At 40.1% G+C, this 16,763-nt stretch overlaps 1 protein-coding gene across 2 annotated transcripts in view; it reads left to right on the top strand.

The window, feature by feature from the left end:
- WDR11 (WD repeat domain 11) overlaps positions 1–16,763 on the top strand; it is a 65,303-nt gene that overhangs the window by 32,287 nt on the left and 16,253 nt on the right. For both annotated transcript variants that reach the window (XM_059173016.1, XM_059173017.1), the window contains exons 14-19: positions 976–1,084; positions 3,164–3,288; positions 3,974–4,121; positions 8,150–8,256; positions 9,121–9,235; positions 9,539–9,710. In XM_059173016.1, coding sequence (XP_059028999.1) covers positions 976–1,084; positions 3,164–3,288; positions 3,974–4,121; positions 8,150–8,256; positions 9,121–9,235; positions 9,539–9,710 — 776 coding nt within the window. The remainder of the gene's footprint in view (positions 1–975; positions 1,085–3,163; positions 3,289–3,973; positions 4,122–8,149; positions 8,257–9,120; positions 9,236–9,538; positions 9,711–16,763) is intronic.

Here is a 16,763-nt window from a genome sequence, read left to right as displayed (position 1 = left end):
TGGCATATTCATAATGCGATCCCAAATTCACACTTCGATCTTCTTTCTCATGGTGAATGCTCTTACGTGCTCTACATTTTCAGGTAGCAGGTTCCCCCACTCTGTGTCCTTTCTTGTCTTGGCCATTTGTCACATTTGTAACTCTGCCTAGAATGCCATTGCCCAGTTGTCAAAATAAATCTCCTCTTTCGTAGTGAATCTTTGTAGCATTTACCGGATTCTGTCTTACATTAGTTATTTACGTATAAGCCATTAGATGCCTTTATGTTAGCTTTAATAAAAAATGTAACATACTGCCTTTGTATAATCCATAATGATAGAATAAAATTCTTTCATGTGTGCTATTCCCTCCCTTTTTTTATTCTTAGAGCATTTAGTGAGGGAGTAAGACAGATGTTATGAACACCATTATAAAAATAAGTAGAATAAAACTCAAAAAGATTACGTGGTTTATCTGAGGCCACATAATTATCAAGTGGCAGACTTTGTCCTGAGTGAGAGAACCTAAGGCCTTTGGTACACTGAGGATATAGGGATCTTCCTGCTCAGTCACATTTCCTTGGTGTCAGCATGATAGGAACTTTGTGAAAACCTTTATCTTCTCATTTAATTTTTACCAGAACCTGCACACCAATCCATTGGGATAGATAGTGGTGTTCTCATGTCATGTATGAGAAAATGAAGCCCTGGGACAGTTACTGTAAATTGATAAATTTACAGTGAAATGTGGACTTGTGCCTTTTCTCATTTTTCTTACCTGGCTCCTTGCTTAATTGTGGCTCTATGGCTCTCAAAGGTCGTCTTAGGGTTTTACCTTCTTAATGACTATTAATAATGAGAACTAAATATTAATTTATATGGTCTGTGTTTAGAATAAATCATGTGACTTTTCTGATTTACTTAACTGTTTATTTGTATTACTTATGGCAAAAATTTTGCAAAAGGGGGTGTATTTAATAATGTTGTTTATTTTAGGCAGTATTTGGCAGTTGTATTCAAAGATAAACCCCTGGAGTTATGGGATGTGAGGACTTGTACCATTCTTAGAGAAATGTCCAAAAACTTCCCTGCAGTAACTGCTTTGGTAAGTTACAACTGAACAACTAGTGTATCTAGGCATGTTCGGTATGTGGTGAATATTTTTCTTTAGCTTGAGTTGAAATCATTATTATCATTTATTTCCTTGCTAAAAATGTGTGTTGAGAGAAAGAAGATGATCTAAGTACCTGGTGATAACCCTTATTTTCTTGGATGGGTTAAGCAAATATTGCATTAGTGCGATTCCAGTTAAGCTTTTACTTCGATATTTTAAGGAACATGATAAACATATGCATGTTTAAACATGATAAACATAAAAAGATTTATGAAAGAATAAAGGTCATAAGAGCTACCTCAACCTTAAAAAAAAGGAGAGGACAATACTGAGAAAATGGTCTCACTTTATGGAGAAAAATACTGGATCTCTACCTAATACCATATTCAGAAGTGGGCTCCATGGGATTAAAGACCTAAATGTAAAAATATAAAGCTATATAATTAATATAGTAAAAAATAGGAGATATTTTTCTGTTCTGGAGCAGGAAAGGACATTAGAAGCTCAAACCAAATGGCAAAAAAAGAAAAAATGTATTTAATTAATCAATATTGATGCTTTCTCCTCAATGAAGGACCCCAATGTCAAAGTTAAATAGAGAAGACAAGTTGAGGACACCTGGGATGATTCAGTCAGTTAAGCGCCTGCCTTTGGCTCAGGTCATGATGCCACAGTCATGGGATCAAGTCCCATATCACAGTCCCTGCTCAGCGGGGAACCTGCTTCTCCTTCTCCCACTGCCTGCTGTTCTGCCTACTTGTGCACGCTATCAAATTAATTAATTAATTAATTCAGTCTCTTTTAAAAAAGAGAGAGAAGACAAGTTGGAAAAAGAAATTTGCCAATATCTGAAACCAGCAAAGGACTAATCCCTATAGGGAGTTAGGATTATGGGAACTCCTGCACATACACAGTGAAAAGACCAACCCCAATAGAAAGAGGGCCCAAGTACACGAACAGTTCACGAATGGTGGAGAAACCTAAAAGGCCAACAAGGATATGAAGAAATAGTCAAACTCAGCAGTTTTTAGAGATGGGCAAAATAAAATAACCATAAAATAACTAGGATGTAACTTTGAAACTAACAGAAACTGGGAAGCCAGATAGCATCAGATGAGGGTTTAGTGCAGGTAGATGAGGTAGTAGAGGGTGTAGTGCAGGCTGCAGGAATCGTTATGCACTGCGGGGAGGAATGCAGACTGGTGAGGTGCTCTGCAGAGCAGACTGACAGCGCCTGGGCAAACAGACATCCCCTGGGCGCCAGCTCTTTAGCCCCTGGTCCCAAAGGAGCTTCCAAGGGGCTATTGACTGCAGTGTTGTTTGTCCAAGAGTTTGGAGGCGATCAAGGTGTTCTCTGCTGGGAGAACAGGTAGACAGACTACAGGCTGGCGGATGCTCTTGCAGTGTTCGGTAGCAGACACAAGCAACAGAGATGGGCCTGCCCCTGTGCTGAATGAAAAGAGTTAGAGACGGTGGGATATGAGGAAGCCTTATTTATGTAAGTTACGAATACAGGCATGTAAAATAACTACTGGGAAGAGTTGATGCATATGAGAGGATGTTAGATTGAATGCATTAGAATGGGAGGGAAGATAAAAGAATAAATCAATCAAGTGAGAGATATGAGATGCCTCTGGAGGACAGTGAGCCGTGGTTGGAGGAATGTGATCATCTCACCTTGTGCACCTATGGGGGACGGCTAGAGATAGGGAAGAGAAGATACCATAATTGCATTTATTATTTTTGTTTTGTAAAAAAGAAACCAAAAAACAAGGCATCAAAAAGTTAGAGCTTTTGGAAGTTTGTCATTAAACTCTTCTACCTTAAGCTCTCATTAAAGATTAGAAGTAGAAGGAGGTGGAGGGTAGAGTATTAAAATCTGCCTTAAGCACTAATTAAAATGCATTTGTGCAGCCTTTCTATAAATAGATAAAACCTAAGAACAAATTATAAATTCTTGTGCAGTAATAAGTGATGCCAAGCAGTGGCGAGAATGCCCAGCTGTTCTGGAAAGACTGTTGGACAGGAGTAAACTGAGCACTTGTAGGTGTGCCTATCTTTGCTTCTCAGGAGTGGTCCCCATCTCACAACTTGAAGAGCCTGAGAAAGAAACAATTGGCCACCCGAGAGGCCATGGCCCGCCAGACTGTGGTGTCAGACACAGAGCTGAGCATCGTGGAGTCCTCCGTAATCAGGTGCGGTGTGCTGGTTCCTGCCTCTCTCATTCGTGATACCAGTGTCCTTGTGGGGAACTTGCCAAGTGCCATCCAAAGGCATCAGTAGTACCTTGTATTTCAGTCCATACCTGGACAACTGAAGAGCTAATTTTATTATTTCACTGCTTAGCGCAGTCAGTAATGTGTACAGTAATAACCTCATGTCAGCGTCCATTAACAAGCATGACTATTCTTACTACCCTTCTGTTCCCTAAACTTCGGCTTCTGGAATTCAAATGAATGTTGCGTGAACATCCAGGTAGATCATATTGTCATTTAGACACAAAAGCAAATGTGTAGCAAAAGCTAGATTTACATGGACTGTCCTCATTTCTATCCCCACCAGTGTTACAAATAAACCTCAGCGAGAATGATGGGTAAAGGTAAGGCCTCTCGTTCTGCAGCAGAAACAGTGAACAAGTTTCTTGTGTGAAGTCTAGATGACTACATCTCTCTGTCTGGGGTATATGACCTGTTGGGTGTAGTTTGTGCTTTCCTATTATTAGTTGGGCAAAGATTAGTGTCAGTGCTTTTTTTTTTTCTCTTTTTAGGCAAATAGTTTTGGACCTTTTGTTAATTCATCTGTATTTTGGGCAAGTTAATTAATGTGTGTGTCGCTCTAGGGAAAAGAAATATCTTTATCTTATTCCTCTCTATTCCGAAGCTTGTTGCAGGAGGCAGAAAGTAAATCTGAACTCAGTCAGAACATCTCTGCCCGGGAGCATTTTGTGTTTACTGATAATGACGGCCAAGTCTATCATCTCACAGTGGAAGGAAACTCAGTGAAAGATAGTGCTCGGATTCCACCAGATGTGAGTCCAACTCTTGATTACATCTTCATGAAGGGTTCTTATCCAAGATTTTGTTGATTCCATTTCCAGTGAAGCCATAGTTAAGTTGTGAAGCTATTCCAGGAAGGTTTAATGTAAATAATAAACTTGATTATTTAAGGAGATATTATCATTGATTAAACTGTTAGAGAATAACACTGTGACTACTTAGATTAAATACTTACCATGTGCTACTTATTTTTTATCCCCTTAATAATCCATGAGGAATTCTTTCCGTTTCAACCATGAGAGAATCAAGGGAGAATCAGTAACTCTCTCGGTGTTACCCAGCTTAGTGACACGACAGTTTTAAACTGAGGTCTGGCTGTTGGATTCCATGGTCTCTCCTCTTTCCATTTCAGGCATTACCTTGGAGGATTTGACTTACAGTCTAGCATCATTTTGGGGTAATAGTAATCAGGTTGTAGGTGCCGTAGCACAAGTCCTTCTAGGACCTTGTGAAGTCCTCTGATTGAGGTTCTCTAGTTCGTAATTTGTGTCCACATGTATCTTATAGGTTGTTTCTAATGGATAGAGAAGATGTTTTTGTTAACTAGTACTGTTATAATGGTTAAGTGGAGGCATGAGATGATCTCATAAATGTATTTATTTAAAATGTCATCTAAAAATAGACAGTTTTAGTTGAATGCTAACCCCTGAATCTTGCAGGTGGCTCAGGACGGTGGCTGGGGTGGGAGGGTCCACTTCCAGGGCGGCTGACTCACCTGGCCATAAGTAATGCTGGCTCTTGGTGGGTGGCCTCAGTTCTTCCTCGCAGGGACAGTCTCCATAGGGCTGTCTGAGTGTCGTCACCACATGGCAGCTGGCTTCCCCCACAGTGAGTCATCCAGGAGAACACAGAGAAAGCTGCAGTGTCTTTTAGAACCCAGTCTGAGAAATCACACTTTGTCGTTCCCTCAGTGCTGCTGGTTCACGGGTCAGTCCTGTTCATTTGGGAGGTGATGCCAAGGGACATGAATATCACAAGGCAGGATCAGTGGGGGGTCTGTTAGAGGCTGCTGCCACATCGTCCTTAAAAACAACATGAGAAGAGTTGAGGCCATCCAAACCACCTTCTCTACTAAAAATGGAAATTAACATGTGAAAGTTTCATTTTTACTTTTTTTTTTTTTACTATTATATAGAACAACTCATACCTGAGACTTAGTAATGTCTGTTTTGAACTTTCTCTAATGTCACTAGTTTGAAAGGTGAAAGTAGTAATGCAAATATGAAAGGTTGGTATTTGGTCATAATAGGAAAAGGAACTTACTTTAAGTGTATCGGAAGAAAAACTGCTAAGGAGAGCAGACCTACGAGTTGCAGTGTTAGTGTAGCTGTCCTTTGAAATACGATTTGCTGTCTTGGGAATATAGAGAGTTCCTGCTCTAGAACAGCGGAGAAGGCCTTACCTGAAGTCTTCCAGCACCTCGCACAGGCAGCTCTGTCTGTTTCTGATCACTTTACACTTGCGATTAGGATGTAGAAACAAATCTAGTAATTTTTTGAGATGCCAATTCCTCCTTATCCCAGAAAAAGTTTAAAGCTTTTAGACCGTAGATCCTACTTTTCCTTTTTATAGAAGTTTCTTTCGGGATGGTAATTGTGCCTCACAGCCTTTAAGATTCTGTCTCTTTTTGTGGAGGTCCAAAGTCAGGGTATAGCAGGTCTCTAGCTGCCTGCCAGAGCCTTTTATTCCACAGCTGGAAACAGCTTTCCTTTCTCAGGGAATGAGCAGCCTAATATAGATGCAGTCTCCAGTGAAAGTAGTGCATAGGGAAAATTCCTTCCCCTAAAACCAGCTAGGTTGCTTTTAGGGAAAGGTGTTTGAACAGCTACTGAATAATACACAAGAAATTGGCTTTGGTTCATTATTTTTATTTTCTGTAATTTAAATATTTCCTAGGGACTGTCATATAGAATTTAGGCAGAGGTTTTGTTTGATCATTTTAATCCAGTATTTATCTTACTCTCCTCCCAAACATAAAGTATTAAACATTTGCTTTGACTTGACTCCCTCTGCATTATGGCCCCAAAGCTATAGAGTATATAAAAATGGTAAAAAGAGGGCGCCTGGGTGGCTCAGTGGGTTAAGCCGCTGCCTTCGGCTCAGGTCATGATCTCAGGATCCTGGGATCGAGTCCCGCATCAGGCTCTCTGCTCAGCGGGGAGCCTGCTTCCTCCTCTCTCTCTCTGCCTGCCTCTCTGCCTACTTATGATCTCTCTCTGTCAAATAAATAAATAAAATCTTTAAAAAAAAAAATGGTAAAAAGAAAAGGAAAACTTGGCATATTTTAAATTTTGGAGCATCTGTAGTTGACTATCTTTATTCAGAAAACTGAAACAGTAGGAGGGAATGAGTATCTCGATGTTGCTGTCAGCCTTCTGATCTTTTGAACATCACATTTTATATACAGAACATAACAGTGTCAACTAATAATACTCTGTTGAGTTTTAATCTTAAATTGATTCTCTTGGGATTATTTGGAGCCACAAAGCGACTTTATGCCACATCCTCTGAAAGCTCCTTGGTGTCTGCATATGGTTGTATCCTATCAACAAACCCTCAGGTAGAAAGGTCTGGATTGTTTAATTATATAAGTCTTATTAATATGTCACTTACAAGCTGACTTCTGAGCTTATTTAAGCTTTAATTTTTAGTTTTAGAGGTTAGGAAGTAAGATTATAAAATGTGGAAGTTTTCAAGGCTAAAAAAAGTAAACTGAAAGGCCAATTCTGAATTAAGCATTCTGTTAATGTGGTCAGGAAAATGGAAATAACATCTTGAAGTGTGGCTTCATATTATATAGAACTCTATTTAACATAATTTTCTAAGTTTTTTATTATTGAGTTCTTTAAAATACTCATTTTTAATCCAGTTTTTTTCTTTAATTTCTTGACTACCACGAGGATTTGTGTAATATTTGATGCATGGACCGGTCTATTAACAGTCTGTTTGGCCATCCTGGAGCTTTCCCACTATGAACTGAGCATGTGGATTTTTATTTTTATTTTGTTTTATAAATGCAACAAACAAGATTTCTGTTAATAAGTAAAAAAGTAATTGAGCAATATTATTTAATAATGAGCAATTTATTGACTGCTGTGTAGCACGCGTTGTTTTGAGCCCTTTCCTGTATAAATGTATTAATACTAATAGGAACTCCCCAAGTTTCATGAACTTAACTTTCTTTATTGATAACAAGTCTAAGACTCAGAAAGATTAAGTAAATGTGCCCCAAGCCACACAACAAATATACAGGATGAAGTCCAGATCTGAGCCCCAGTAGCTGACTATAGAGCCCAGGCTCTTAAGGTCTTCGTCACGCTATCTCTGTGCATTTGTTAGATAGAGCTGCAAGCTCCTTTCTCCCCTCCTTACCCCCCCTCCTCCCCTTGGACTTACCTCAGTACTGTTTCATTCTTATACTCCGGTTTCCGTATGTCTTTGCAGCGTCTTCTGTGCATTCAGATTGTGCAGATGCCTTTAATCTACAGTATCTTTTTACTGTCATTATTCCAGAAAGTATCAGGGAAGCTCTGGATCCTCTTTTCAGTAGAAAAACTGCTGCACAGTTAATTATGGAACAGCTCTGAGTTTCTTCTGGAACAGACTGATTTATCCTTTTGCAGTGAGTGAGAAGTTAGAGACAAGGGCCCTTTAGAAAGGGTTTTCTTTTCTTCTCTTTATTGCTTTTAATTTGCTTTCTTTAAGGTATTTCTTCCTCAAAAAGCACCTCTTCTCTACAAATTTAGTTCAGATAACTTAATGGCCATCAAACTGAAATCTCCGGTTTCTTTATGGTTGAAATTGATAAGCTAGGTAGCTCTTTTAGTGTCCCAAGTCTGTTAGTATTTTATGGCATACATACCAAAGCAAAACCATTTATAATTAAGTTTTATTAAAATATCTTTATTATTTTATCACATTTATTAAGTAAAAACATTACTCTGCTATGATGACTTATAAGTGGTGAAAACTATGTGTATCTATTGCTTTTGTTTTCTAGGGAAGTATGGGTAGTATTACCTGCATCGCTTGGAAGGGTGACACATTAGTTCTTGGAGATATGGATGGAAATTTAAATTTTTGGGATTTGAAAGGCAGAGTATCCAGGTATGAATTAAGAATTCAGTATTATTTGGGGGCACCTGGGTGGCTCAGCGAGTTAAACCTCTGCCTTCGGCTCAGGTCATGATCGCAGGGTCCTGGGATAGAACCTCACATCGGGCTCTCTGCTCTCAGCAAGGAGCCTGCTTCCCCCTCTCTCTCTGCAGGCTTCTCTGCCTACTTGTGATCTCTCTCTGTCAAATAAATAAATAAGATCTTAAAAAAAAAAAGAAGAAGAAGAATGCAGTATTATTTTGGGCACCTGGGTGTCTCCGTTGTTTAAGCCTCTGACTCTTGGTTTTAGCTCAGGGCATGATCTCAGGGTCCTGAGATCAAGCTCTTTGTCAGGCTTTCTGCTCAGCAAGGTGTCTGCTTCTCTCCCTCTCCCTCTGCCCCTACCCGTGCTCCTGCTTGTTCTCTCTCTCTCACTCTCTAAATAAAATAAATAAAATCTTTTAAAAAGATGCAATATTATTTGTTTAAAAAAAAAAAGGAACTTCTTGATATGGTTGCATTGGAGGCTCATGACCCTGCTAAAGTAGGATCATTAAACATGACCAAGTATAGCTCAGACCCTGGGTCTCTTGTCCCTCAACTTGGGAGGAAGAGCCTTGAGCCAGGCTCTGGGTCATTCATAAGAGACACTTCCCTGCAAGTGGCCCATGCAGAAGTGTTGGGGCATTATTCCTTCATCATTAAAAGGCTGACCCTTTCTGTCATATTGGACCCCTCTCCCTGAAAGCAAAATGGTTCTCACGTCACCAGACCTTGTCAAAAGCAGACCTAGAAAAAGTCATCAGACATCGTTTCCAGTGACCAGGTATTACTCTACGTCATATTGGCATCTTGTTTTTGTTTGTCTGTTTTCAGAGGAATACCTACACACCGAAGCTGGGTGAGGAAGATTCGTTTTGCTCCCGGTAAAGGAAACCAAAAATTAATAGCCATGTACAACGATGGCGCTGAAGTGTGGGATACTAAAGAGGTAGGCCCAGCTCCCTGAGGGGACACTCAAACCGAGCTGCTGGTCACAGGAGCTGTAATTCTTTTCTTCCTTCTGATTTAGAAATGAAGCCTATGAAATGGGTTTGTCAAACTTCTTAAAATGATTTTCTGGCTTTTAATGGTCTCACTGTCTTTGGGATCTTCAGAATGCAGTCTGCATGTGGAAGAGAAATTGCCAAAGGCTGTTCAGGTTTAACTGGCACTGGGTCTTTGCCAGTGGCATTGTCTGTGATAAACATCTTCCTTTTCTTTCTGAAAATGACCACCAAATTCACTCTTGAAGGTTCAGATGGTGAGCAGTTTAAGAAGCGGAAGAAATGTGACCTTTCGGATATTGGATGTGGACTGGTGTACATCAGATAAAGTGATCTTGGCGTCAGATGATGGGTGTATCAGAGTCCTGGAGATGTCCATGAAGTCCACTTGCTTTAGAATGGATGAACAAGAGTTAACCGGTACGGAGTGCCAATGAAAGGCTCAGTGACGCCTTCTTTATTTTGCACAAACTGCTCTCTTCTGTTTCATTTTAGTCTTACTTTCTAACAATCTGAGTTTAAGGAAATAGATTAACTTCAAGCTTGAGGGTTTTTAACCGCTGAGATGCTGGACTCTGTAACTGCAGATGTCTGTCATTCTCCATCTCCAGGTTGGCAAGTGCTCCTTGAGGAGTGCTTTGTCAAAGATCAGAGGTGTTTACGTAAAAACGATTCACTTAGAATTTAAGGAGAACTCAGGGCTGCCTGGGTGGCTCAGTTGGTTAAGTGCCTGCCTTCAGCTCAGGTCATCATCTTAGGGTCCTGGATCAAGGCCCACATTGGGCTCCTTGCACAGCAGAGAGTCTGCTTCTTGGCCTTCCTCTGCCCCTCCCCCCTCCAGCTCATGCACATTCTCTGTCTCTCAAATAAATAAAATCTTTTCTTTTTTTTTTTTAATTCTTAAAAAACAGGATTTAGGAGAACTCTGATATCAGAGGACATGAATCTAGTGATAAGGTGCCACTGTTATTTTAATAATGTGCTTTCTATCTTTTGCAAGCATATATCGCTGGGTTCACCTGGCTGGCTCAGTCAGAAGAGTGTGCAACTCTTCCTCTCAGGGTTGTGTGTTGGAGCCCCACATTGGCAGTAGGATTACTTAAATTAAAAAAAGAAAAGGGCAAGCATCTGTCACTGAAAAGTCACTTTGGAAAGTGTTCTCAGTGTCGTGAATGTTGATGCCTATCTTAAGACTTGTTAAATGGCCCCATCAAAATAAAATTAAATGATTGTGCTATTGTACCTTTTTTGTAAGGCTGTTTTGAGATTTTTTACCAGAATGAAGAACATTTTAGTAAATGTAACCTCGTATGTGACTTAAAAAAAAAAGAATAGGATTGTGAACGCACCCATCAGTCATTTTGAAAGTCAGCTTTTGTCTGATGAAATGCAGCGTCCATCCTTGCAAGATCCTTTTGGGTAGAGACAGACATTCTGACCCTCATGGGAGTGAAGCAAGAAACTTCCTTTATTAAGTATTCTCCAGGCATCCCTTTGGGGGTACACACCAGCCTGCTGAAAATTTTCAGAAGGAACTTGTTTAGTCACTTACTGGGTTTCAGTATAGAGCTTTCCTCTCTGGAACTGTGTGTACCTTTGTTGGATTGGTCTTTGGCACCTTCAGGGGCAGTAACATTTTAGAAACCCGTGTTTCCCCTTGTGTTTGTACTCAAGGCATTCCCAAGTCACTGCCGATGCCGGCTGGGCTCCCTTGAAGCTGTGGTAGATACGCGTTTGTTTTTGTCGTTGTCCCAGCTCTGCTGGCAGCTTTGGGACCGCCACTTCCCCCTCTGTGACCTTGACCACCACTCGCCGAAGCCAGAAGCTGTGTGATGCTTTCCTGTGTCTGTGCCTGAGATGCTCAATGGTGCTGTGGAAGTGGCAGCATCTCCTCTTTCTGAAGCATACTTAGTTATTAAGGAAATGGAGGGAACTTCAAGGGTGGTTTTCCTTTTAAATTAGCTACTGGTTCAGGGTTAAAGAGGTGTGTGAATGTAATCAAAATGTTTGGAAAGCTTTTCTACCCCTTTTAATTTAAAATTTCAATCTACCAAGGCCAGGGTAGCTTTTTCTTAAAGTGACTACAGAATTGGAGCCCATCATTAACACCATACTTGAACATCTGACCTGCAGATGGATTTTAGATTACATTTTCTTTTCACCTTTAAAAAAAAATCATTCCTACCCAGTCTGTAGTGCTGCAGCCTCATCCAGAAAGGGAAAATTTTTGAAATAGTAACAGGGAAGTTCCATATTGACCTTTCAACTCAGAATAACATTTGATACATATGAAAGAATAAAAACTGGTGGTATGTGTAACTACGGAGTTAGCATACAGATGTCTCTGTGTTCAGTTACATGCTGACTTGATCTTAGAAAGATATGTTCAATATATTTTTATTCTGGGGAATTAGAAATAGAGTTTAGACTTACTAAACTTATCACATATGGGGTAAAAATCATTTTAGGTCATATGCAGTGATACATTTAATAAATTTTCTTTAATTCTCCTTAATAACAAGTAGAAAATATCCTAAAATACTGGGTCAAGTCTGTCAGTTTTCTTAGAACAGCTTAGATGTCCTGTTCCTCCCCCTCTGCCCTGTGTTGACATCTGTCTCAACCCTCCTCCAGCTCCAGTAACCGGGAAGGTCAGACACATGTAGATGAGGATCCCTGTTTTTGAGTTGGAGAACCCTTGTCTGCTACCTTATTTATCAGGGTCATAAAACAGCATAAAAAAATCATAATACTTTTTTTTTGTAGCAGCCTCTGGAAGGAATCCGAGAGGGTGAGACTTGTTTAATAGCATTCAAGTTGCAGTTTCCACACACTTTACATCGTATCCACAGGGTGTTAGACACTGTCCGGTGCAGCTTCCTCGCAGCTGCTCGGGCCATTGCCTAACAACACGCCCCCACAGAAAGAAGCTTTCTACAGTCTGGTTTATATGCACAGCTTGCCTCTTCGTCTGCCTCTGCTTTCCACTCATTTCCACTGGTTTTCATCTGGGCTGTCTGGAGATGTGTCAGGATGTACAGGTGTTGGGGCGGGGGGACATCTGGGGTTACTAAGCCGAGTGCAGTGCAGGGAACAACCTGAACAATGAGAAATGGTCTTGCCCAAAACATCAGGTGTGTACCTTATCTCCCCTCCTCCCTCCCGCCACCCGCATTGTACCACAGCGACGAAATTACCCAAGCAGGGTCCTCTCCTTCCCAGACTGCCTGCTTACCGTGCCGTGGGCCACCTCCAGGTGCTGGAGGAGCAGTTTTCCTACTGTTCTTCTTGGCTGTTTGGTTCCTGATTTTCTGCATGGCTATCACATAGGCAGCCAACAGTCTGGGTGTGTTTCTGCTTAACACCTCAGAGAGCTGTAGCCCAGACTAAGCAGAGTCTGTGGGAGAGAAGTAACAGTGATGCCAACTGCCTTTTTATTCGAATTGTAATGTCCAGAAGTGAATGAGCGTTTGTAGGTGAGTTTCTCCAACTGGAAGATGATCACCTATTATTTTTTCATGGCTGATCTTTGCCTTTGAGGAGAAAGATCTAAATTCATTTGAAGGTAGGAGGGAATAGGGTTCACTCTCAGTTTGTTCATGCTCATTGGGGTGCTATCAGCAATGTTTTGTTTTGGAGAAATAACACATTTGTTTTTATTTTTTTTTATTTATTTTTTTTTTATAATTTTTTTATTTTTTATAAACATATATTTTTATCCCCAGGGGTACAGGTCTGTGAATCACCAGGTTTACACACTTCACAGCACTCACCAAATCACATGCCCTCCCCAATGTCCATAATCCCAACCCCTTCTCCCAAACCCCCTCCCCTCGGCAACCCTCAGTTTGTTTTGTGAGATTAAGAGTCACTTATGGTTTGTCTCCCTCCCAATCCCATCTTGTTTCATTTATTCTTCTTCTACCCACTTAAGCCTCCATGTTGCATCACCACTTCCTCATATCAGGGAGATCATATGATAGTTGTCTTTCTCTGCTTGACTTATTTCGCTAAGCATGATACGCTCTAGTTCCATCCATGTTGTTGCAAATGGCAAGATTTCATTTCTTTTGATGGCTGCATAGTATTCCATTGTGTATATATACCACATCTTCTTGATCCATTCCTCTGTTGATGGGCATCTAGGTTCTTTCCATAGTTTGGCTATTGTGGACATTGCTGCTATAAACATTCGGGTGCATGTGCCCCTTTGGATCACTACATTTGTATCTTTAGGGTAAATACCCAATAGTGCAATTGCTGGGTCATAGGGCAGTTCTATTTTCAACATTTTGAGGAACCTCCATGCTGTTTTCCAGAGTGGCTGCACCAGCTTGCATTCCCACCAACAGTGTAGGAGGGTTCCCCTTTCTCCGCATCCTCGCCAGCATCTGTCATTTCCTGACTTGTTGATTTTAGCCATTCTGACTGGTGTGAGGTGATATCTCATTGTGGTTTTGATTTGTATTTCCCTGATGCCGAGTGATATGGAGCACTTTTTCATGTGTCTGTTCGCCATCTGGATGTCTTCTTTGCAGAAATGTCTGTTCATGTCCTCTGCCCATTTCTTGATTGGATTATTTGTTCTTTGGGTGTTGAGTTTGCTAAGTTCTTTATAGATTCTGGACACTAGTCCTTTATCTGATAAGTCGTTTGCAAATATCTTCTCCCATTCTGTCAGTTGTCTTTTGATTTTGTTAACTGTTTCCATTGCTGTGCAAAAGCTTTTGATCTTGATGAAATCCCAATAGTTCATTTTTTCCCTTGCTTCCCTTGCCTTTTGCGTTGTTCCTAGGAAGATGTTGCTGCGGCAGAGGTCGAAGAGGTTGCTGCCCGTGTTCTCCTCAAGGATTTTGATGGATTCCTTTCGTACATTGAGGTCCTTCATCCATTTTGAGTCTATTTTTGTGTGTGGTGTAAGGAAATGGTCCAATTTCATTTTTCTGCATGTGGCTGTCCAATTTTCCCAGCACCATTTATTGAAAAGGCTGTCTTTTTTCCATTGGACATTCTTTCCTGCTTTGTCGAAGATTAGTTGACCATAGATTTGAGGGTCTATTTCTGGGCTCTCTATTCTGTTCCATTGATCTATGTGTCTGTTTTTGTGCCAGTACCATGCTGTCTTGATGATGACAGCTTTGTAATAGAGCCTGAAGTCTGGAATTGTGATGCCACCAACGTTGGCTTTCTTTTTCAATATCCCTTTGGCTATTCGAGGTCTTTTCTGGTTCCATATAAATTTTAGCATTATTTGTTCCATTTCTTTGAAAAAGATGGATGGTACTTTGATAGGAATTGCATTAAATGTGTAAATTGCTTTAGGTAGCATAGACATTTTCACAATATTTATTCTTCCAATCCAGGAGCATGGCACATTTTTCCATTTCTTTGTGTCTTCCTCAATTTCTTTCATGAGTACTTTATAGTTTTCTGAGTATAGATTCTGTGTCTCTTTGGTTAGGTTTATTCCTAGGTATCTTATGGTTTTGGATGCAATTGTAAATGGGATTGACTCCTTAATATCTCTTTCTTCTGTCTTGCTGTTGGTGTAGAGAAATGCAACTGATTTCTGTGCATTGATTTTATATCCTGACACTTTACTGAATTCCTGTATAAGTTCTAGCAGTTTTGGAGTGGAGTCTTTTGGGTTTTCCACATATAGTATCATATCATCTGCGAAGAGTGATAATTTGACTTCTTCTTTGCCGATTTGGATGCCTTTAATTTCCTTTTGTTGTCTGATTGCTGAGGCTAGGACCTCTAGTACGATGTTGAATAGCAGTGGTGATAATGGACATCCCTGCCGTGTTCCTGACCTTAGCGGAAAAGCTTTCAGTTTTTCTCCATTGAGAATGATATTTGCGGTGGGTTTTTCATAGATGGCTTTGATGATATTGAGGTATGCGCCCTCTATCCCTACACTTTGAAGAGTTTTGATCAGGAAGGGATGTTGTACTTTGTCAAATGCTTTTTCAGCATCTATTGAGAGTATCATATGGTTCTTGTTCTTTCTTTTATTGATGTGTTGTATCACATTGACTGATTTGCGGATGTTGAACCAACCTTGCAGCCCTGGAATAAATCCCACTTGGTCGTGGTGAATAATCCTTTTAATGTACTGTTGAATCCTATTGGCTAGTATTTTGTTGAGTATTTTCGCATCTGTGTTCATCAAGGATATCGGTCTATAGCTCTCTTTTTTGGTGGGATCCTTGTCTGGTTTTGGGATCAAGGTGATGCTGGCCTCATAAAATGAGTTTGGAAGTTTTCCTTCCATTTCTATTTTTTGGAACAGTTTCAGGAGAATAGGAATTAATTCTTCTTTAAATGTTTGGTAGAATTCCCCCGGGAAGCCGTCTGGCCCTGGGCTTTTGTTTGTTTGGAGATTTTTAATGACTGTTTCAATCTCCTTACTGGTTATGGGTCTGTTCAGGCTTTCTATTTCTTCCTGGCTCAGTTGTGGTAGTTTATATGTTTCTAGGAATGCATCCATTTCTTCCAGATTGTCAAATTTATTGCCGTAGAGTTGCTCATAGTATGTTCTTATAATAGTTTGTATTTCTTTGGTGTTAGTTGTGATCTCTCCTCTTTCATTCATGATTTTATTTATTTGGGTCCTTTCTCTTTTCTTTTTGATAAGTCGGGCCAGGGGTTTATCAATTTTATTAATTCTTTCAAAGAACCAGCTCCTAGTTTTGTTGATTTGATCTATTGTTTTTTTGGTTTCTATTTCATTGATTCCTGCTCTGATCTTTATGATTTCTCTTCTCCTGCTGGGCTTAGGGTTTCTTTCTTGTTCTTTCTCCAGCTCCTTTAGGTGTAGGGTTAGGTTGTGTACCTGAGACCTTTCTTGTTTCTTGAGAAAGGCTTGTACCGCTATATATTTTCCTCTCAGGACTGCCTTTGCTGTGTCCCACAGATTTTGAACCGTTGTATTTTCATTATCATTTGTTTCCATGATTTTTTTCAATTCTTCTTTAATTTCCCGGTTGACCCATTCATTCTTTAGAAGGATACTGTTTAGTCTCCATGTATTTGGGTTCTTTCCAAACTTCCTTTTGTGGTTGAGTTCTAGCTTTAGAGCATTGTGGTCTGAAAATATGCAGGGAATGATCCCAATCTTTTGATACCGGTTGAGTCCTGATTTAGGACCGAGGATGTGATCTATTCTGGAGAATGTTCCATGTGCACTAGAGAAGAATGTGTATTCTGTTGCTTTGGGATGAAATGTTCTGAATATATCTGTGATGTCCATCTGGTCCAGTGTGTCGTTTAAGGCCTTTATTTCCTTGCTGATCTTTTGCTTGGATGACCTGTCCATTTCAGTGAGGGGAGTGTTAAAGTCCCCTACTATTATTGTATTATTGTTGATGTGTTTCTTTGATTTTGTTATTAATTGGTTTATATAGTTGGCTGCTCCCACATTGGGGGCATAGATATTTAAAATTGTTAAATCTTCTTGTTGGACAGACC

The sequence above is a fragment of the Mustela lutreola genome, chromosome 4 (genome assembly GCF_030435805.1).
Source record: "Mustela lutreola isolate mMusLut2 chromosome 4, mMusLut2.pri, whole genome shotgun sequence".
Lineage (NCBI taxonomy): Eukaryota > Metazoa > Chordata > Mammalia > Carnivora > Mustelidae > Mustela > Mustela lutreola.
Note: the sequence above shows the minus strand (reverse complement) of the source record. Positions and strands in the feature narration are given on the sequence as shown.